At 46.1% G+C, this 22045-nt stretch overlaps 1 protein-coding gene across 2 annotated transcripts in view; it reads left to right on the forward strand.

Moving 5' to 3' along the window:
* si:ch211-26b3.4 (connector enhancer of kinase suppressor of ras 2) overlaps nucleotides 1-22045 on the forward strand; it is a 97289-nt gene that overhangs the window by 63852 nt on the left and 11392 nt on the right. Inside the window, exons 10-17 of one of the 2 annotated variants that reach the window (XM_035435129.1) lie at nucleotides 1488-1618; nucleotides 2933-3144; nucleotides 4056-4142; nucleotides 12494-12741; nucleotides 15226-15260; nucleotides 18507-18555; nucleotides 19071-19119; nucleotides 20938-21110. In XM_035435129.1, coding sequence (XP_035291020.1) covers nucleotides 1488-1618; nucleotides 2933-3144; nucleotides 4056-4142; nucleotides 12494-12741; nucleotides 15226-15260; nucleotides 18507-18555; nucleotides 19071-19119; nucleotides 20938-21110 — 984 coding nt within the window. The remainder of the gene's footprint in view (nucleotides 1-1487; nucleotides 1619-2932; nucleotides 3145-4055; nucleotides 4143-12493; nucleotides 12742-15225; nucleotides 15261-18506; nucleotides 18556-19070; nucleotides 19120-20937; nucleotides 21111-22045) is intronic. The other variant, XM_035435131.1, reaches the window with a different exon arrangement.

Genomic DNA, 22045 nt, shown 5'->3' on the forward strand with positions numbered 1-22045 from the left:
TACAGTTTTTATAAACTGACGATGCCATTCGTTGTTGTATTCCTAACATAAAAATTAGAAGCATTCTAATTTCAGCAATTTCAGAAAAATGGCTAAATGAACAATGTTTTCTTTATGAAAAGGATACTAAACTAAATATACTTTGCTCGTCCTGGCATGCTGGGAAATTATTTCAGTTTTTTTCCAGCCTTCCTCTGGCAGTGAGTCTCTGGGTCCTGAGGCTCAGTCAATAAGGCTCACTGTGACACTTTCTCCGGGCAGCAGCTGGGCTGCAGCATACAGGCATCGCACCCTTCGTATCCCAGCACCTCTTGGAAATCCCCCCGGCACGCCGGCGATCTGTCTTATCATCGCACTTTGGCGATGTCCAGCTGTCCGCCCGGCTAACGCGCGGCGTCCTGTCAGGGGCCCTGGTAGCGCCGCGCCGCTCCTCTTGGCACGCCGTGCCGGTTTGTGCTGGCCGGGAGCCTTCCGGAAGGAAAAAAAAAGGCCCCGACACCGAAGCTCTGACAGGCTGCGCGTTTGCACATATCCCGTTGCTGGGTCCTCGGCTTCACCCGGAGCGCGTGTCATATTGGCATTGCGCTGGTGTCGTATTAGCACCCCGTCGGGGGGGGATTGCTCTGCTCCCTGTATTACAAGCCCCACCTGCTGCCCCTTGGAGGTGGTGGAGGTAGAGGTGGCGGGGGGCATGCGTAGTTGACCGCACCTGTACCCTGTTTATCATGAACCCTCAGTGCGCCTGTATAGGGTACAGGCGCACTGAGGGTTCATGATAAACAGGGTACAGGTGCGGTCAACTACGCATGCCCCCTCATGAACCCTCAGTGCGCCTGTACCCTAGTCATTATGAACCCTCAGTGCGCCTGTACCCTGTTTATCATGAACCCTTAGTGCCCCTGTACCCTAGTCATTATGAACCCTCAGTGCGCCTGTACCCTGTTTACCATGAACCTTCAGTGCACCTGTACCCTGTTTATCATGAACCCTTAGTGTGCCTGTACCCTGTTTATCATGAACCCTCAGTGCACCTGTACCCTGTTTATCATGAACGCTTAGTGTGCCTGTACCCTGTTTATCATGAACCCTTAGTGCACCTGTACCCTGTTTATCATGAACCCTTAGTGCACCTGTACCCTGTTTATCATGAACCCTTAGTGTGCCTGTACCCTGTTTATCATGAACCCTTAGTGCGCCTGTACCCTGTTTATCATGAACCCTTAGTGTGCCTGTACCCTGTTTATCATGAACCCTTAGTGCACCTGTACCCTGGTCATTATGAACCCTCAGTGCACCTGTACCCTGTTTATCATGAACCCTTAGTGCGCCAGTACCCTGTTTATCATGAACCCTTAGTGCACCAGTACCCTAGTCATTATGAACCCTCAGCGCACCTGTACCCTGTTTATCATGAACCCTCAGTGCGCCTGTACCCTGGTCATTATGAACCTTTAGTCCTCATGTCTTTCCTGCCACTGTTTCCACAGCCCATCTCCACCAGTCCCACCAGTAACTCGACCACCCCGACCGGCACCATGGGCATCACCTCCAAGATGGACGGCTCCAGCATGCACGATGTCTTCATCCTGTCTCCCGTGTCCGGCCTCTATGGGCCCAGGTGAGGAATCGGGCCCCTGTAAAGAAACCAACACATTTGTGCATCACAAGTCACACGTTCATACTCTGATTAACGGATTCATTTAAACCAGTGGCATCCCCCAAGGACGCTAACCAGTGGTCAATACGCAATTCTGTCAATATCTGAATGAAGTCCTGAGGAGCGTGCAGAATTGATCAGAAAATATATTATATTCTCAGGTACAGTTTGCAGCATTAAGAATGTTTAGACTTGAAGCTTGTGAAATAAAAATCTCTTTAAAATTTACAGTATATGAGGAGTGGTTTGGCAAAACAAGGATGGAATTTGCATTGGAACAACGTAAATATTGGATTATAAATATCTGAATAAAAATCAAATTATCAGCATCTACTCTTTGGAGTAAGTCTCCAGAGGGTGATGTCCTGTGTTGAATTTTAGAATTTATTTACGGAACTAGACAGCAGACCTAAGTTTATTTGAATATGTGCAGCTGCTCTCCAAAATTACCTTTGAAAAAGATGAGCAAAGACGTCTGTATAAAATATAATAGGTAGCAAACAATTTTGTATGCTATGATGGGAAAATTATGTTACTTTTTACTGATACGATTTCCGAAATGATATGTGTCACAATTATTTACATCTCTAATAATTCTTTAAATAAAATCTATCAAAAATAAATCTGATTTACCATGCTGTTTTTTAAGTAAATTTCAATCCTTGGGGAACTATATTGTGGCCTTCCATGGCTTCCTGTCTCGCTGGGGTATAAAAATGATGTAATACACTTGTAAATTCCATGGCTGCATCTGAAACTACATGGTTCATACTACATGTTATATATGTATACTATTATTCAGCGGTGATGGCTACTTCATATCCGTTTGTCATTTAACAAAACCACTAATGCTAGCAACAGATTTAATCTGCTAGTATAATCTGCTAGCTGACATACACTATGTTTCATAAAGGTATTTCTGCTGTGTATGTTACAATAAAAGCTAGTTAGATGATGTGACTTTGTGTAAGGAAAACTGAAAAAAAAAAGAATTAAAACGTAAATATAACCATTGGTTTTGGTATTCCCACACTTTTCAGTGGGTTTTCAAATATATACCTCCACTATAAATCAGGATTGCCATGCATTTCAATCCATTATTCAATTTCCATGCTATATAAAGAATCTAAGGTATACCTAAGGGCCTTTCTGTTTGCTTCATGTGCTGCTGCTGAATGGCCTGAGTGGAATATTAATGTAGTAATACATTTGGAGTAACTCACCGTGTGTGTGAGTTTGTCGGTAACAAGTGTCCACTGCTGTTTCCCTCGACAGGGATGAGATGGGCGTCATGTCCTCCGATGACCTCAGCAAGTACAGCATGGGCAAGGCAGGCATGAAGGGCTCGGAGTCTCCCAGCTACTACCTCGACCACGAGAGCGGGAAATACTTCACCCTGGTGGAGGGCGAGGGCGTGCCCCTGGGGCAGGAGTACGACAGGGGCCGCTCCACGGGCCTGCGGAGGCGGGACAGGACCCCGACTCACGGTAAGACCCCACGCTTCCCTTGGGTGCGCCTCCCTCCCTCCCTCCCTCCCTCCCTCCTCTCCCAACCTCCGGCCCATCGCATTCCCAGGGAGTCACGAACCGTGACGTCGCTCCAGCATGACCTCCGGCGACCGCACCTCCATCCCGCCGCGTCTCATCCGGGGGTGACGGCGGCGTCTCTGACTGCTAACGCCGGATGACCACAGGCACGCTGCCCCCCCCCCCCCCCCCCCCCGGGTCTGCTCCCCCTTCACCTCTCGCCGCTCCTTGCTCTGCCTTTCCGCATGCTCCGAATGAACCCGCTCCCCGGTGGCACCGCGCTTTTCTACGGGGAGGGGGGGGGGGGCAGGTTGGGGGGTGGTACGGTTCCCTCTGCCAGGCGCCGACAGTGACCGTTTTAACGGCCCCCCCCCCCCCCCCCCCCCCCCGAAAACGGAGGAGCGCTTTCTCTAAGCTCCCCCTGGCTGAGAGCGGCCTTCTTCATAAAGGGTCGTTCCAGGCCTCTGCTGGTGCAGAGATAAAGCCCTTGGGCTCTGTGAGCTGCAGCATTTTTCATATTAACGGCCTGCCAGGGAAGTGGCTGAGGAAGGCTTCCAAGCCGGTAATTGGTTCGGCCCGGCAGGCTCTGCTTATCTGATTCTCTGGGAGTGCGCGTGCCGCCATCGGGCCCTCCCCGCTTCCTCTCGTGCACGCTCGGGCTACCCCTCTCCCACCCGAGCACGCACTCTTCCTTCCCGTTCCCCCTTTTTTTCCGTTGGTATCGCTCTCTCTCTCTCTCTCTCTTACTCTCTCTTTTCCTTTGTTCTGCCTTAGCTTTCTTAGCCCTCCTTTCCCCAGCAGCATCCACACCTCACCCCCCTCTCTCTCCATGCACAGTCTCTGGCTGACATGCTCCTTGGACTTCTTTCCAGGTGACCTCAGGCCAGTTTCCATGCCGACGGAGTACAACTGGATGGTGGAGACAAAGGAGCCCAATATGTACAAAAGGGGCAGCAGAGGTGGGTTCTGGAACCAGGAATCGGTTCCGAAGTCGCCCCAGAAACACTCGCCATTCACACCTGCCCAATCCAGCACCCAAGCTGTCCCTGTTTAAATGAAAGGATTCATATGATGCGATTTGGTTCTCCCTTCCTGTTGAGCTGGAGAGAACAGCCAGGCCATGTTTCTGTTGTGTGTCAGTGCTTCCGATGGATTGTGAGCCTCTCAGCACTCTGGGCCTTCACAGGAAACGGTGCTTTAAATCAACAGCCACCTCTATCAGCATACCACATCCACCCATTTCATCCCGATGCATTTCTCTAAAGGGCTGATGGACCCTATACAATTTGCTTTAGGAGATTCTTTTGCAGTAGCAAAACTTTTGCTGCCCTGAGCTATGGAGTACTTCTAATTATAGTGGGATTATCTTTTGGAATAATCCATAGTTGGCAGTGAGAGTGCATGGTGCAAACATAACTTCAGGTTAAAGGGGAAAATATTTGCACGGTACAAAGATTTTCAATATTTTTCATGCCCCCAGTTGCGTTTAGCAGGCTTTGGGGATTGGATTGGTTTTTTGAAAACCCTTTTTTTTCTCAGTCAGCTGGATTCCACTATTGAGCTCATTCCTACGATGAACTTCCTGTCGTATTGAGAAGTCTAACCTTGTACTGGGGAATGAAACGTGTATGAAACTATTGGAAACCCAAAACAAAACAAGAAAAAAAGACCCACAGGCACTTGTGGTGGAGCACTCATGCTGGAGGGGGAGGAAACTCACCCAGTCTGAGGTTTCCTTCCTCCGGTAGTTTCCCATGACAGGTACAGTCGTTAGGCCGGGGAGCAAAGGCGGATGCAGTAGCTTCGCACTGCTGTGGGCTATCTACAGGCATTTGAAGAACATTCAAAATACACACCCGTGTGTCATAACCACTAATCCAACAAAAAATGTATATACATGTGTTCAAAAAAATAACAGGGCCTTGCAACGGCTTGTAAAAATAGTTTTGGTATCAGGATTCTCCACAATGGTTAGAGTAGCAAACGGTTTGAGTAGCATATGTGTGTGTGTGTGTGTGATTTTTCCCCCATCTTTTATCCAACTTGCACGAAATACATATCATACAATTAGCATTTAGTTATCATTTAAACAAAATCATTCATTTCAAATGTTATTCCTCTTTTCAAACTCAGAGTGTGCGCTGGTATTCGTTTTCCCTGCAATGTGATGGATCCCTAAACTGTAAGGTGGTAATCTCAGTGCCTATCAATATAACCTCTGATTGTTGTTCTAAAACTTTTTCTATGAAGACCAAAATATTGCGATCTGTAAAAATGGTCAGCTCCCCTGTCCTGCTTGAAACATAGACCTCAAACTGCTCTATGGTTACTGCCAAGGACAAAGCTTCTTTCTCTATGGTAGAATATGCCTACTGTCGTTTATCAAACCTTCTGCAGAAATATGCAATGGGTTTATCTAGTCCATAATCATCTTCCTGCAAAAGGTCTGCTCCCACTCCCACATCACAGGCATCAATACAGTAGCTAACTTAAAGGGCTTATTAAACTTAGGTACAATTAGCGCTGGCTCACAAGTTGATCAAAACCCTTTGACATCTCTGTGTCAATTGCAGCTTTACTTAACTTCAATAGAGTAGTCAGGGGTTCAGTTATAGCAGCGAAATTAGGCATAAACTTTATATGAAACCCACATGTTCCCAGAACCCTTAAAAGTTCTCGGCAGTTCCTGGGATTGGACAGTTCCGTTGTAGCATGCACCTTTGCAGTCCTAGGTATAACTCTTCCCTGCCCGACTACGTGGCCCAAGTAAGTAACTTGTCCCTTAGCAATCTTATTCTTATTCTTCACCAGGCCGGAAGACACTAGTCTCTCAAGAAAAGCCTCAATCTGGAGTATATGTTGACCCCACATGTCAAGTTTGTCAAATCATGGATAATTTCATTCATAAGCCTTTGAAAAGAAATGGGTGCATTTTAAATTACAAATGGCAGGAGAAGTCTCCGATATAATGCATTGAAAGTCACAAAAGCAAATAATTCCTTTGCATAATCAGAAAGAGGCACTTGCTAGTAACGCTTGAGTTTTGCCACTTCCTCAATAGTGTGGGCAGTATCAGATATTGCCCTGATAACAGCATCAGATTGTTGCTCCTGTATCAGACTAGCACAACCAAACATTTTCATCAGATCATCGATATGAGCAAAGAAAGTTTCTGCCAAGACCACCCCCAGGCTTTATGCTGCCCTTGTGCTACTAGAACTGACTGAGAGCAGGTAACAACACAAGCTGGGAATCTCATTTTGTAAGGCATCTGTCTCAGACACTGCACTTGGAGTTTCTGTCACCAAGGGGGTTACACAGACTTTCTCTACCTGCCCGGTCATTACCTAACATGAAAAAGATCCTGGGTACAGTCAGGGTTGATACAACACTAATCTTCACCAGACCATTAACCACATTAGATTTCAAATCAAACTGATGTACAGACACATAAAATCCCCACTGACCCCTTGCTCTATAGCACAGGCAGGCAGTCAGGCCACTTTATGCTGTCACTTCAACTGCCCTAGCTGGTATTAGAAATTGAGCAGCTCCTGTATCCCGTAAAATTGTAACAGGGCAAGCTGTACCGCGACCAACTGGGGTAACAACTCCCTTCAACAAAATACTGAGATAGGCTTTGGGTACAGTAAATTAGCAGACTCAGATTATTTTTTCTGCTAGGTGTACCTTCCACGCCCCTATGGAAGGATCCAGTGGTGCACTGGATCCTTCCACATACTCCAGTGCGAAGAAGAACTTCTCTGCACACCAAACATGGATCGATGAGTGAGGTCATAATCTTCTGCGACTATTGCAGCTTTCCACAAAGCCCTTGTGATCTATGATCTTCTAACTTAATGATCGTCAAAATGTGTTTTAATATCCATCGACACACTGTTGTGTGTAAAATGTTCCAGTAGGATGAGCTGTCTCAGGCGATCAAAGTCCTGTTCAATTTTATTGTCCCTACACCAGCGATCAAATGCAGTTTCATTCTGTCTCCCAAATTCTAAATGTGTTTCCCTCAATTTCCTTTTTAGAGAGCAGAACCATTGTTGATTTGCTTCTGGTACTAATTTGTTGGCAGCTAACAGTGCCTGTTTTACAGTCTCATAATTAGATGACTGTTCAGCATCAAGAGATGAATATACTTCTTGCACTTTTCCTACAAACTCAGTTTGGATCAACAAGGGCCAGTGTCGTTCAGACCATTTCAAACTGCATGTTACCTTTTCAAAGGAAAGCAGCTACTCGTTGAATTTCGGTACCAAATTAATGCTATGAGCCAAATCAAAAGGCGGGTGGTCCAAACTCTCTTGTTAAAATGTAAGATCCTGGAGCATCACAGTGGCTTCTAATCAATGCACCTCTAATTTCTGCTTCAGGTGTTCTGCACGTTTTGTCTATCTCAGCTTGGGCTAGACACATTTCTTGTTTACATATCCCTCTTAACTGTTCTTTCTCCATATCAATTTTTGCCAACACGATTCATGTTTCATTAGCCAGTGGTTCTGAATTTTTTTGACTAGACCCTGACCACTTTTCTATTAGCATTTCTACTGTGTCTTCTTTTCAAAAGTCAGCGAGATTCCGTAATTCAGCCTTTTTCAGTTAACAACAGTCACAGACTTATTTTAGGGAAATCCTCAGGTTGGAATTCACTCATTTTCGCTAACATAACAGAAAAGTCTAACATTACCTGGAGTACCAAATATTTGTGTCACACTCTGAAAATTTCCCTGGTTTTAGGAGCCAAAATTTATCTACGCTATACGCGGTACACAATATGATTCGCAAAACATTTTCGCTAAGTAACCACCATCAGTCCAAGAGATCCTGGACAAGCCCCCAATTTGTTACAACTCAACTACTGAGCTTGTTTCTTTGACAAGCTTTTAGTCATATAGATAAGTCCAGCCTGGTATTGTGTACGAATGTGTGTGTGAAACTACGGGAAACCCAAAATACCCAGTTTGAGGTTTCCTTCCTCCGGTAGTTTCCCGCTGCAGGTGCAGTTATTAGGCCCTAGAGTGAGGCTGGTGCGGTACCTTTGCACTATTGTAGGCTATGGTCAGGCACCCAAACCAAACAGCATCATTTCCCAGGTCACGAGTTGCCCTTTTAATCCCCAGTAAGGGACTGCCCCTGCTAGTACGTCATCGGACGAACGTTGTGTACCAAAATCAAAGGAAGTAGTGTGGTACTATAATCCTGTCCTAACCTTGTACACTGCATGCATTCAGAATGTGAAAATCAAATCAAATCAAACCGACTTTATGAGCCAAATTAACAAAACGTATATTTTGGGGAACATCAGCCAGCTCCACTGGTTTTAAAAATTACAGAACAAGATGGGAAAAAGATGGGGAACAGTCTGTAGACCTCTTAGCAGACATTGGACAGATCAGTGGTCTGCCACGGCTCTCTTTCGATCTGGAGAAGTGCCAACAGCAGGAGGAGGGCTCAGGTTGTGGATTTCATCTCTCTTCCCTCTCTGCCCATTTATTACCCCCACCTATCTGCATCCTGCAGGAAGAGAAGGCGTGGAACGTGACCGAACGGGGACGTGTCCCTGAGCCCAGAGTAGGACTGGTGATGGAATGAGACAGTCTTTCTTATTTCTTATTTATCATTTAAAAAAATAAATCTAATCAGATCTCTGTTGGGAGTTCTTGGTGTTTCTTTCAGATGAACTGCAAAGCAAGAATGGTGCAGTGTAGCGAAACTGTATCTGATAACCAGTTTTTATTTTATTTTATTTTTTGCTTTAGTTTTTTTTTTCTGTGTTCCTTCCTTTTCAGCGCACAGCATTCCCAGGGCTATCACACTACAGAGATCGTGTCAAGCCTTGTGCGCTGGGATCAAGCTCGTCTTAAAAAAAAAAATCGCTCGTACCGACAAAACCGGACCTAAAAATAGCTCCAGCAAATCTATATTTAATGCTCCGCCTCTGCCGCACTTTGCATTTTAAACACATTCCGTGTGGGAGGGGTGTGTGTTACCCAGCCTCCGCGCCCCACCCCCCCGTCCCCGACTTGGAACCTCCTCCATGATTTCACGCGCAGGCACCGAGCGCACAAACACACGCCCACGGAAGGAAGAGTGGGACATTTCAGATCCTTCTCTCTGGCCCCGATCGGGGCCCCTCTCCGTCGGTGTGTCTGTGTCGCCCTCTCTCCTCCCGCCATCAAACGGGGTCCGCCCGTCAAACGGGGCGGGTCTTCCGACACGAGCCGCCGTGGGGGCGAGAGATCTAACGAAGGCTACGGGAGCAGGAAATCCCCCGAAGGGAGGCGCCTCGCTCGGTAAACAGGACGCGCCGGGGTTCTGCTCGCTCTTGCCGGCGCCCCGCGCATTGCCGCGTTTGCTTCGCCGAACAGCAGGCAGTTCAAACGTCACTCACTGTTTCCGCGAGGTTTTCCAAAGCAGATTATGCTCAGTTCTGAATGGGGTTTGACTGAAGCGTGTGGTGTGTTATAGAGAGTAGGGCTATTTAACTAGTGATTAGGGGACCAAATTCAGCCCACAGTACCCTAACCATTGGCTCTTTGACCACTGAAAAAAAAGTTCTAAAAAATGAATTAATATGCTGTTAATATGTGACATCACCTGTTTCTTTCTTTTGCCAGTATGGGCTGTTATTCCTGTCACTTCCCAATTCTGGTTGATTGTAGCCCTGAAAAATGTGTAATTCTGTATCAATTTACCTGTTTTATAAGGAAAATCGTTCTTTTTTGTTCTAAATGGATAAATGTCTACAAATTAAAAACAAATAAAAGGTAGCAGTATTTTGGACTTGATAAAATATAGCAATGCATATTTTAAAACATGCACATACTACTCATGAAATTATTTTCTGTAAATCGAAAGGGGGAAATGTTTGGCCCACTTGTACCGTTTAAAAAATAATCTGCTCCTCCCATGAGAAAGCTGATTAAAATCTACTCCTGTAATCTGACATGGGTGCTGTCCAGATCTGCGTATCACTCTTCTCCCTCTCCCATTATATTTTATCGTGGTTTCCCCCATTTGTCCTGTCTATGCGGAATTACCAATCACTATAATTGTAGACCTGTCTGATTGCTGCTCCAGCCCCTCTGTTTTTGGACGGCTGGCACTCAGGCACGCGTGTCCCCTGGGGGGTGTGCCGCGTAGTCAGTGTGCGCTTCCTTCCAGCTCCGCAGTCCTTTTACCAGCCCGATTGTAGAGCCGTAGAGCCAGGTGATGCCAGAATCGTATTTGTTCTCTGCGGTTGCACCAGCTGGTCCACCGCGGTTGACACATCTGGCACAGGTGGTTTACACAGGCCCTGGTGACCGGGGGAGCGGGCAGTGGGCACCGAGTCAGGGGTCGCCTTGCCAACCGTGGCCCTCCCTCCCTCGGAGACACAGCAACCAATTGCACATCGCCTGCCCCCGTAATGACTTTTGCCGTCGATCGGCATTAACGCCGCTCCCTCTCTCTCTCTTCTTCCTCACTTTATCGTTTCGCAAACAGTTCATTTTGTTTTCCTTCATTCTATGCCTTTGAGGGGAGACTATAATTTTTCATCCCCTGTGGGACTGCAGGCTTTTTAAAATCGGCATTGTCCATAGTAATGTGGGCGGTATTTTTTAGTTTACAGAAGTACTTATTTCCGCATATCGTGGCACCTAACGCTCATGCACTCTCTCAGATTCTTTGCCTGCCTTTTACCAGCATTCAAATTTTCATTTTTTAACATATTTTTTTCATATACAGCTAAAAGCATGGTCAAGGATATTAACAAAAGTCTCTGAACAAAAAGCAGCCTACGTTTCTGACTGATAGCCCGCTGCTTTCATTGCCTACATCGGTAGGAGTTCATGATAAATGCATTGCACTTTCTCAGCTTTTCCATCACTGCTATTCTATAGACAGGGGGACTCTTTTTCAGCTGTTCTTCTGAAGCACATAATTGGAGTGGAACAATGTTTCATTTATTTATTCATTTGCACAAAAAAGAAGCAGGTTTAAAAAAAGCATTTAAATAGGTTAGAAATACAAGCAAACAGAATGTGCAGGTGAGGTAAAAAAAAAAAAAAAAAACACCATAATGAGGCCACAATATCTGTATTTTAATGGAGTTTTCCATTTCATCTTTGCAGCAGTGGTGACCTCTATTTGTTTGTTTCTACTAACTTCTATCCCCTCTCTTTGGAAACCATAATGCTTAGTGCAGGTCTCACCCTCATTCTCTCTCTTGTGGTCTCCCTCACCCAACCCCCCCCCCCCCCCCCCTTCCTTCCTTCACTGCAGAGTAGCGCTTAGTATTCAGGCAGAGCAGAAAAAAAAAACCAATAGTCCGCGAACAGTGCCACAAATAGCGGTGAGGTCGATTGAGCTGGGGCGTTCAGCTCAGCCTGGTCCCGCACCCGAGGCTATTTTTAGCGGCCGCCCACCTTCGCAGGATCAGTTCCCCCCCCACCCCCCCCGCGTGCGGAAGCCGCGTTCTGCCGAGGCAGCATCTCGTGATGGAGCGTGCTGGGTGGGAGCGGCGGCAGCTCGTCGATTCGCGCGCGGCTCACGTGAAACCCCCACGGGCCTGGAGCCGGAGCGAGGCGCAAAAAAATGCAGACTCCGTCGTTCGGGGGCTGGGAGATCGATACCGGCCCCGCGGCGCGAGCTCAGTTGGCGCGGTCGGGGAGGGGCGTGCGCGGAGACCGGAATTTCGGTGACTGATGGAGCCGTTGGGGTGATCTCCCCGTCCCGTCAGTCCTGCTTCCGCAGCGGTTCTGTGTCAGGCGATCCGTCAGTCAATCCCAAGAGTGCTCTGCCTCTCCCAGACTGATCACTTTCAGTAGGGGAGCATAAACCCGATGGCTGATGAAGCCACATTAAGATTTAAACCATATCTGATGCCATCAAGTTATATCAATATAACTGTTTGATCACCTTCAGATTTCTATACTTTGGAATAAGAAACACTTATTAGAGGGGAAAGAAATTGATTGTCTTCTGTACCAAAAAAAAAAAAAACTTGATGAATGATCAGATGAGTAGTTTGACCCTGTGAGAGGTGATAGGACTCCATACAGCATGTGTGCGTTAAAACTGATGTTTTGGTACTTAATATCTGAGGCAGTTCAAAGAACTGTTCAAATACAGAGATCTAAGGACCCTGTGGCCAGAAACCTTGGCTCCTGCAAACATATGCTGGTCACTTGTTCATGTTTATGCTTTATGGTGCAGTTAGGACCCAGTGGTCAGCTTTTAGAAGTAATGGCCATTGGGGACCACAGATGTGCCTGATAACTGTTCCATTCCCTTCACCTCTCCCTCTGCACAGACTCGGACAACTCCCTCCTGCACTACCTGAGCGACGACAAGATCCTGGTGATCCAGGAGGAGCCGGAGGCGTCGCGGGAGAGCAAGCGGGACACGAGCCGGCGGTCCCGAAAGAAGGGCAAGAACCCCAGCAGCCCCAGCTATCCCATCAGCCCCTCCCTGCTGTCCCCTCCCGTCGGGCTGGACTCAGGACCCCCCGAGGGGCTGCCCTTCCCGCTGCCCGAGAGCAACACCGTGCCTCTCTACCACGTGAGTCCCCTCCCGTGTCCGTGACCGCGCCTCTCTGAGAAAAGCGAGGCCCGTCGAGGTCGCGGTTGCGCCGGCCGCCTCGGTTACGTACGGGAACACGCGTTCTTTTCCAGGTGCGAGGCTTATCAAAAGGGTTGGCCATGGTCGATAGGAAATGGGAAGCTGAATGTGCATGGCGGGCAGCAGAATGATGGCGCGTTGGGAAGCAGGATGCTCACGGCACGGCGCATCCCACCGCATCACTTCCACACCTCGAGGGCCGACGTCCCACGTCCATATTGGCCCCGCCCGCCAAATTTTTCTGGCTGCCAGCTCTTTGCCGAAACGTACTTAATTAACCGCCACGACTCACGTACGGTTCAGACCAGTCGATGACCCCGCCAGCTCGCCTCCGGCTCGAAGGAACAGCCCGATTAGCTGTTCAAAGCTGCCCTCTCTCTATGGCGGGAAGGGTGCCCCATATTGCCTGCGTAGGTTAGCTTAGAGGCCGAGCCCCTGGATGGCGGAGAGAGAGCTGACCGGAGAGGCCTCTCTGCTTCCACCGGAGGTAAGGGGGCAGAGGACTAGAAAGCTCCTGCCACTCACATGCCGCCCGGTAATGACAGTGCTGTCCGTCAGAGGTGACAGTTACAAGACCCAAATGAGTGGCGGACCGCCTGGGTCCAGCCGTCCCCTGTCACAGCGTGACAGGCACTTTTACTCTGCTGCAGTGGTCTTTCTCAGCAGGGTACGAAAGGTGAGTGCCAGGAGAAAATGGGGCTTTGAATTAAAGCGGCACAGAAGTAAAGGAGTACAAAAGAGGAGGCACATACTGTAAACCTGTCCTGGAAGATTTCTGCATAACGAGAGGATGTGAAGTTCCTAGACTGGTTAATGACAGAAGGAGAAGTGGGCTTATTTTGCAGCATTTAGTCGACAGGAACAATAATTAACATACCCGCATTATCATGAGTGTAAATGTACTAGATCTACGTGGCCGGCTAATTTCCATCTGTAGTCCCTGGACAGAGTTGACAATTATCTCAATTTGTAAAAATGCAACAAAAAAGAAACAGGCAATACAAACATGCAAAGACAGAGGAGCCCCCTACTATGTAGAAAGCAAATAAAATTAAGTCAGTTATTAAAAGAGGAAATGCGTTCTTGTACAGAAGACAACCTGTGTGCTCATTGGCTGAGCTGAAGGATTTGCAGTAGGGCTGGATAGGGAATTGAAAGCTGCTGTTAGTTATGGTAGAGCAGGTACATGGGCTGTCAGCTGGGCTTCTAGCCCAGATCGGCATCACCAGTCAGGAACTGAGCTACAATGGAAAACAATGATGCAATTTCTCATGAGCCTCTTGGACACCCATGGGTCTCGGACAGTGAGAGCCAGTAAGTTTCATCATCCATTTTTTTTCTTCATATATTTTTAACTTTATTCCAGTTTTTTTTCATGGAATCATTGTGTGGCAGAGCAATGTGTGGGGTGGGATATGCAGGTTATACATTATTTACAGGTTCAAATCTTCCACCATCCATCTTCTTCTCGCTTCCGTGCTCATGACCATTACCCAAACTCTTTCACTTGGACAACGCTCTCTCACAGTGGTTCTTAACTTGGTCCTGGCAACCCACTGTTTATATTTTAAACGTACATCTTAACATTTAGAAAGGCACTCTCTATGCAGAACTGCTTAGACAGATTACATTTTTTACAATCCATAAACATATCTGAACATTGACTGAAGCAATTCAGGTTAAGTACCTTGTTCAAGCCTACAACAGCAATGCTCCACCTGGGAATCGAACCTACAGCCCTGGAGATGCCATCTTAGTTCCCTAACATTATGCTACACTGCAGCACTGCTACTCATATTTGAATTGATTCCATTATAGACTGGCAGTTCAAATCTGTGAGGTCCTAATTATTAAAGGTGTGGAAACCTCACGTCAAAACAAATGGCAGCAAGCCAAACTTTCTTGGTGTCAAAATAAGTTTAAGCAAAAAAATTCTGATGGAAATGAGTCGTTGACCTAAAATGATTATGAGACTGGCTGTACAACAACCAGCATACACAGGGGGCCTCCAGGACCGAGTTTGAGAACCACAGCTCTGTCGAAACTCAGTCGACGCACGGATGCTAACCTTCGAGGCCCCTGCCTTCGAGCAGTACATAGCCTTTTGTTTCCCCACTTGGTGCAGCTTTGGCTAATTCGTCCCCGCGCGACACCGTGAAACAGAGGTTTGACTGGTGAGAGAGTTTAGATTGCATTGAGGTTTATCTGAAGGTGATGGGTCCTTTGAGAAGCCACGGTTGAAAGGTGCTCTTTCTGTCACATTGGGTTTGAATGGCGAATGAGTCAGAGGCCCGGAAAAGATGCCTGCAAAGTATCTCTCCTCTCTGACAGGAACAGGAAGTGTGGGTTTGAGTCTGTGTGTGTGCGCTGCCAGCGTGCGACTCTGCATCCGATGAGCCTGTCTGTCTTCTGTCTCATTTGCAGAGAGCCGGAGACACATTGAGGGCAGAGACTGACAGGTAAGTGGACACTTCCTTTTCTCAGGGCTGTGGGGCAGCATTCTAATCAGTCTGAAAAGCAGATTGTTTTCACAACCTTAGGAAAAACGATTAACTCCGAATCAAGTTATTATTATTATTCATTTCATTGTTATCATTGCCTCAGTGTCTTGATTGTGTAGTTTCACAGCAAAAACCAAGTCAACAAGTCAACATCTTAACAAGTATTTTAGTCTAATAGTTTTGATTTAAAATATTATTTCTATTACTCTTTTGATAAATAAGACAACAGGATTGTCAATAAGGTGAGACAGTGTTACTCATTTCAAGATTTGGCTGTGGGGTAAGACCGTGTTCCGTGTTCCGTGTTCCAGTTCCGTGTATTATGCTGATGAAACCTCAGGTGAAACAATACCTGTTTCTAAATCTTTAGAAATAAAGAAAGATGTTTGCAGAACCCTAATTACTGTCAATCATGTTCTTTTGAGTGTAGGTATTTGTAATTATACCTCAGCATCACTTACATCATACCTGTGTATCTCAGAACGTGTCATTAAAAAAAATATATATATAGAGTGATCCTAATTATGTTTATTTTTTGCAAATTAAAGATCTTATTTTAGTGAGAATTTAAATGGAAAAGGGAACATTGAGGTGCTATTTTCAGCACGCCATGAGAAGGTATAATTTATTGGAAAAGATGTGGGTCACTGTTACGGTAGATCATATTTAGATAAGTGTTCTCAGAAAAGCGTATATCTATAAATATAATGGTACCTAGTTCAGAACAAAGGGTCTAAAGCATTCTACAATGGGGGATAAGTAAGGGGGGAAATTCACGGTGGTTTGGTAGTGTTGGGGTTAAGTTCTGGCATGTTGTACGAACTCTGGCTTCTGCACCACACCTGCCTGTAGCTTTGAACACTGTGTCACTGATCAGAGTGACCAAAAGTCTTGTACCTCTCATGCAGTACGACTCATCTGAGGCCAACAGTGTGAGTGTGTATGTGTGTGTGTGTGCGTGTGTGTGCATACGCTCCTGTTGCTTATGTGAGAATGATACAACAAGAGAGAAAAAAAGAGAGAGAGAGAATGAGAGATGAGGAGTGGCACGAGGTTGAGGATTGAGACACACAATTCATTCATCTAACATGTACAGTACAAGATCTCGCATCGCTAATTTTGAAATGTTGTCTTGCCTGGTTGGCCATAGACATTTTCCCATCGGCCTCAGAGTGGAACACAGCGCAGCGTGGTGCACAGTAGCGCTGATTAAAATAGTGAGGAGGGGAGAGGCTATTGCAGGATGTTAGCTTGCGATTTTCCGATAAAAACACAGGGCTGTTAGCTGAAAGGATGACTGTGAGTTACGGTTGCTTGTTCTGTGGTTCTCTGAATCTCTCAGCGGTGACGGCACTTACGCAACAAAATGCTTCCCACAACGATCTTTCATTTTGTCATGATAGCACATCGAGATTATGCACCGAAATAGAATAATGCAGTCACTGAAATTAACCAACTTCATTGGCGGGCTTCGGAATTCATGCATTTGGCATTTATGTGAGTTTTACTTTTGTAACTCACGTTTCACTCACAGTGAAGCAACAGAAAGGTGAACCTGCCTTATTTGTTCAAATTTCAGTGTGTTATTTCATGTTTTCTTTCATTCACAAAAGAGCAAATCAGTGTGAGTTTATATTATATATTTTCAGTGTGGGTTGTACTGAAGACTGAGCATCACGGAGTAGATTCTCGTAAGGGAGACACAGCACTAGGGTTGGGTATTGAAAAACGGTGCCATTTGGCACCGACCAAGTTATGTCGGTCCTACAGAGTATCAAATTTTTTTGGAAAAAATTGTGCCAAATTTTGATACTTTATGGTAGACGACGTGAGCACTATCGCAGCCAGCCAATCACTACCGGCGTTGTTGTATACAGGCGACTTTAACATTAGTAACCACGTAGATTGCAAATATTTAAAAAATACGTGTTATTATATATGATCATCTGATATGTATGAAAATGCCCTCACATTAAAGCTTCCTGTCTGCACATTGACTTCAGTGTCATTGTATCCTTTCAATCTCAAAGTGCTAGAGTACAGAACCAAAATAACACAATGTGTCACTGTCCAACGAATTATGGTGCTCACTGTATAATCATTTATAGAAAAGTAGTTGGCCGATAATCCTATAAGGTTTTCATAATATAAAGTATCTGAAAAAGTATTTTGAAGGTATCTTATCGAATTAAAGGTATCGGTTTTGGTATCGGTATCGAAAATTTTCGAACGATACCCAACCCTACACAGCACAGTCAGTAAAGTGGAGGCTGGGTTTTAGAGAACAGTTCAGCCAAGGGGGTGAGAAGCCAATGAAAGAATTATGAAGTGGAGGTAAACAGGAAGTAAGTACCGCCTTTTTAAAACTGCAGGCATGAGATGACCCAGATAAGGGGAGCTCGCCTGGGCTGTAGAGAGAGGTGGGCTGCCAGAAATGAAAGCACAACATGGAACTTGCATATGAAATCATGAATTGGCGTGTGTGTGGGTGCCTGTGTATGTGTGTGTGTGTACAACAGAGTGCACTATTCGTGTGTGTGTGTGTGTGTATACAACAGAGGCACTATTTGTGTGTGTGTATATGTGTACAGCAGGGAACATAAGACAAGAGTGCGTGTATGTGCACGCTTGTGTGTGTGCGTGCATATGTGCGTACAATAGAGTGCAATATTTGTGTGTGTGTGTGTGTGTGTTCATGCGTGCATGCGTGTGTGTGTACATGTGTGTGTGTGTGTACATGTGTGCGTGCGTGTGTGTGTACATGTGTGCGTGCGTGTGTGTGTGTACATGTGTGCGTGCGTGCGTGTGTACATGTGTGCGTGCGTGTGTGTGTACTTGTGTGCATGTGTGTGTGTGTAATAGTGTACAGAGTGGGAGAGGTCTGGTCTTCCCTCCATATACCTCATTCAGCTCAGCTGACTAAAAGACTATGGACCGGTGCCTCCGTGTCTTTAGGAAAGCAGTGTCCAGATGGTCACCCTGGCAGGTCAGCAGAAGGCAGAGCTGTACCAGGAACTGCAGAGAGCTGATGACCCAGCATCATTGATTCATCACAGCTAAATATGAGCACCATTGTTTGGCTGATTGAGAGTGTTGGCACGGAGCGTGCCTGAAACGCAGGGGGCCCTCCCTCCTGTGAATGAGGTGCGACCCCGCTGGTTCACACGTGGAATCATGTGACATTCTCTCTCTTTTTATCCACAGGTATGCTAGTTCTGGCATTGAGAGACAAGGAGGCTCATCCATGAGGAAGGTAAATGTTGCTAATATTCATTTCAGTGTTACACTCTGCACATGCTCTCTGTAGTAGATTCTGAAGATTGTAGGACAGTCCTGATCGTAGCATCATATACAGGGAAAAGTGCATCTGAATGTTACTAACATGAACATGAGCTCAGTGCTGGAGCATTGATATCAATGTCTACATAAGCATTTTTAATGAAGTACAGTGTAAATGTATACAGATTCAGGTAGGTTCATTTTTAAACCTAAGCTATGCTCATGTAGCAGTTCCAAGCCTCGATTTTACGATTTTGCCTTTGCCAAACACAGGTGGGAATGGGAAACAGGTGCAGTGAATTACAGCAGTAGTCAGTCCTTCAGTCAATCAATTTGGGCCCAGTGAGCCTCTATCTGGAAGTGCATCATGGCCTATGATTTCCTGCTGTCTCTCCTACCTCCTGCTGGTATCTGTTGGTTATGGCTGTTATCCACCCAGGGTGCTTCTGCTGATCAGTCTGTTTTTCTCTCTCTCTCTCACTACTCCAGTCATTTCACTACGCCTCTTTACGGACGAAAACCAAGAAGAGACCCAAAGGTGAGGGCCAGCGAGCGGAGGGTGCTCCACACCCGCAACCCCTGAATAGCATGCTCCACACCCGCAACCCCTGAAAATCCTTGACGCAAATCACAGCGAATGTGCAATTATTGTTGCATTCGCGCGCGCGCACACACACACACGCGGCGCACATGCACACATGCACACACACCTGCTATGCCTTAAGATCCAAAACTTAAAAGCCTGACTGCAAAATCTATTTTATTGTTATCAGTATTTAGTATTACACTGAAATAACTTTCAGAATTTCAGCATAGAATATCTAATGAAGGAGTTCCCCTTCCAAAATAAAACCTTCAATGGCAGAGATTTCACTCAGGAAGTGATGGAAGGGGATGTTGCACAATCGCCACCCTCTCTTTTCATCTCTTCTTCAGGCAAGCTCCTTTTGCAGGCTACTTTGTTGATTTTACGCCTCAGCTGATGCTTGGAACTTTATTACAGCTGATTCGCACATCAGCCGATTCGCCAATGTTTGTGCCAGCATTTCATTCACACGTACCATAAAGCCAGTCATCCCCCACCCGTGCGTGTGTTTACCACTCAGCTGAGCTACAGATCAGATGGGATAGCGAACAACGCCACGACAGACTCCCATAATGCACACTGAAACAACTATCAACTATATTCAGTCTGTAAAATAAAATATAATATTATTTGCCATATCTGTGAGATGTGCAGGCATTGATAGGCCTACGTAGTCTCTGTAGGCTGCAGAGCACCACTATTTTTCTTTATTGCTCCCAGGTTATCTCAGATTGAGTCCCCGTAACACAATAAGCATGGTGTGCTACATTTAGAATGGAATCACAATAATTCCCGCTCTTTCGGTTATTTTGACGACCAAATACATATTACAAGCTGAATTAAAGGTGAAGTTAAATGTGACCCCATGGTGCGACCCCAGCAAGTTTCATGGCTGAATATGAACATTATGACAAAAGATGTTCTGGTGATAGTAGTGTTGAGGAAAAAAATGGTTCACAAGCTAATATAGGCTGCAGCTTTACTTGTTTTAACAAAGTTGGCCCATTTTCCTCTGAGCATAGCTTAAAAAATAATAATTCTAGCAGCGGTGCCAGAAATGGTTCTGCAGCCTCTATCTAGGGGAAATAGTGGTTTTATATGGGATTTGTCAGATGCTGATTTCAACTTATTTAATCGACAGGTTCTGTCCATTGAAAAAAATGTTCACTATGAACGGTTTGCTACATTTTGTAGCATTCCTCTGGAGACGTTTTGTGGGTGTGTCATGAAGGGAATGTTGGATCAGCTGGGTTGGTGGTGTAGTAGAGTAGAATCAAATTTGGTAGAATACCAAAATTAGAGCTCTAAGCAAAACTCTAGTCTTTGGTAAAATCACTTCTGCTTCCCCCACAGGAAATGACACATAGAAACCAGAAATTATACTGTATACCACACTAACTCTCCAGTGGCCTATACCTATACACTACTCCCTCAATATAAGGTAAAGCTTGATATTAAAATTAAAGAAGTTATCCCAGAGATCTAATGTAGGAATGCAGAGATGTGCCTCTGTCCTGGTCTTCGACGTTCACGAGTTGTTCCATGACATTCAGGGGTTGCTCCATGGCGTTCAGGGGTTATTCCATGGCATTCAGGGGTTGTTCCATGGAATTCAGGGGTTGTTGCATGAGGTGCAGAGGACGTCTAGCATTTCTCAGTAGCGCTGTTGTTGCACCAGTGTAATGTCAGAGCAGCGGTGCAGGAACGTTGCGCGTTCAGCAGGGTCTGCGGCCGGTCCGGTGAGCCTCTCCTTCCTGTCCCGCGCGCCAGGCTCTCTCACCAGCGCCAGCCGACGGCGGATCTCCTGCAAGGACCTGGGGCATGGCGACTGCGAGGGCTGGCTGTGGAAGAAGAAGGACGCCAAGGGCTACTTCACCCAGAAGTGGAAGAAGTACTGGTTCATCCTGAAGGACTCCTCGCTTTACTGGTACACCAACCAGAATGTAAGAACCGGCCCCCCCCACGGACTCGCTCGCAACAGACCCGCTTTCACTCGGTGCAGACGCTCAACGCAAGGCCACTACTTCAACTCGATAAGTCCACCGATGCCACGCTCCGCTTCCCTTCCCCGGCCAGTTCAGTGCTGGAAAACCCAGTGGTTGATCAGTTGAACTGCTGTAAAACATTTTGATGAGCCCCTGACTTACCCTGTTTGTTTTAAACAATGCTGCTTCATTTGTTTATTTAATTACTTTTTGGGCAAGAAATAGCCAAGTTTAGAAGGGGGTCCTAGGGAAGTCACAGAGACTACCTAGACACATTCATTTGTGCTGCAAAATAATGCAAAAAAACTATATCCGTTCTTAGATTACAGTTTACGAGTACAATCTTTGGGAAACTGTAAAAAATGCTCAGGTTTTCCTGCATTATTTATTAGCTTCTGCTGTGCCAGGGAAGGAGTAGGCAATACTATTAATGATAATAATATGAATAAAATATTAGCTCAGTGTGTATAAATGCTCTCAGCATCCACTGACCTTAAACATTGAGCATGTTATGGCACCTTACAGAGCCAGACTCATTTGATGGGAACATGAACACTAAATCACCTTCAACGGAGAGGTGTCAGGTGCTGCTGGGTGGCTCATCCTGTAAAGTCACTGTTCTCTTGCGTTGATGAGGTCCATGGTCTGGCATCTGTTAAGGCACTTTTCTACTGCATGCCTGCCATCTCACCTGCACCTCTGGGGAAACGACGTTCCCCTGTTAGCTTTTTTGGGGCTGTCGGTCCAAGCCAAGCCACGCTCTCACATTGCTCTTATCTTTCCGGGCGCAGACTCCCTCTGTCTAATAGATTCTAGCAGCTCTGCAGCTACACTCTCATGCTTATTCTTATCTTTTGAGAATGCCTCTCGGAGTCAGTGCATTATGAGAGACC

Source organism: Anguilla anguilla, chromosome 9, assembly GCF_013347855.1.
Source record: "Anguilla anguilla isolate fAngAng1 chromosome 9, fAngAng1.pri, whole genome shotgun sequence".
Lineage (NCBI taxonomy): Eukaryota > Metazoa > Chordata > Actinopteri > Anguilliformes > Anguillidae > Anguilla > Anguilla anguilla.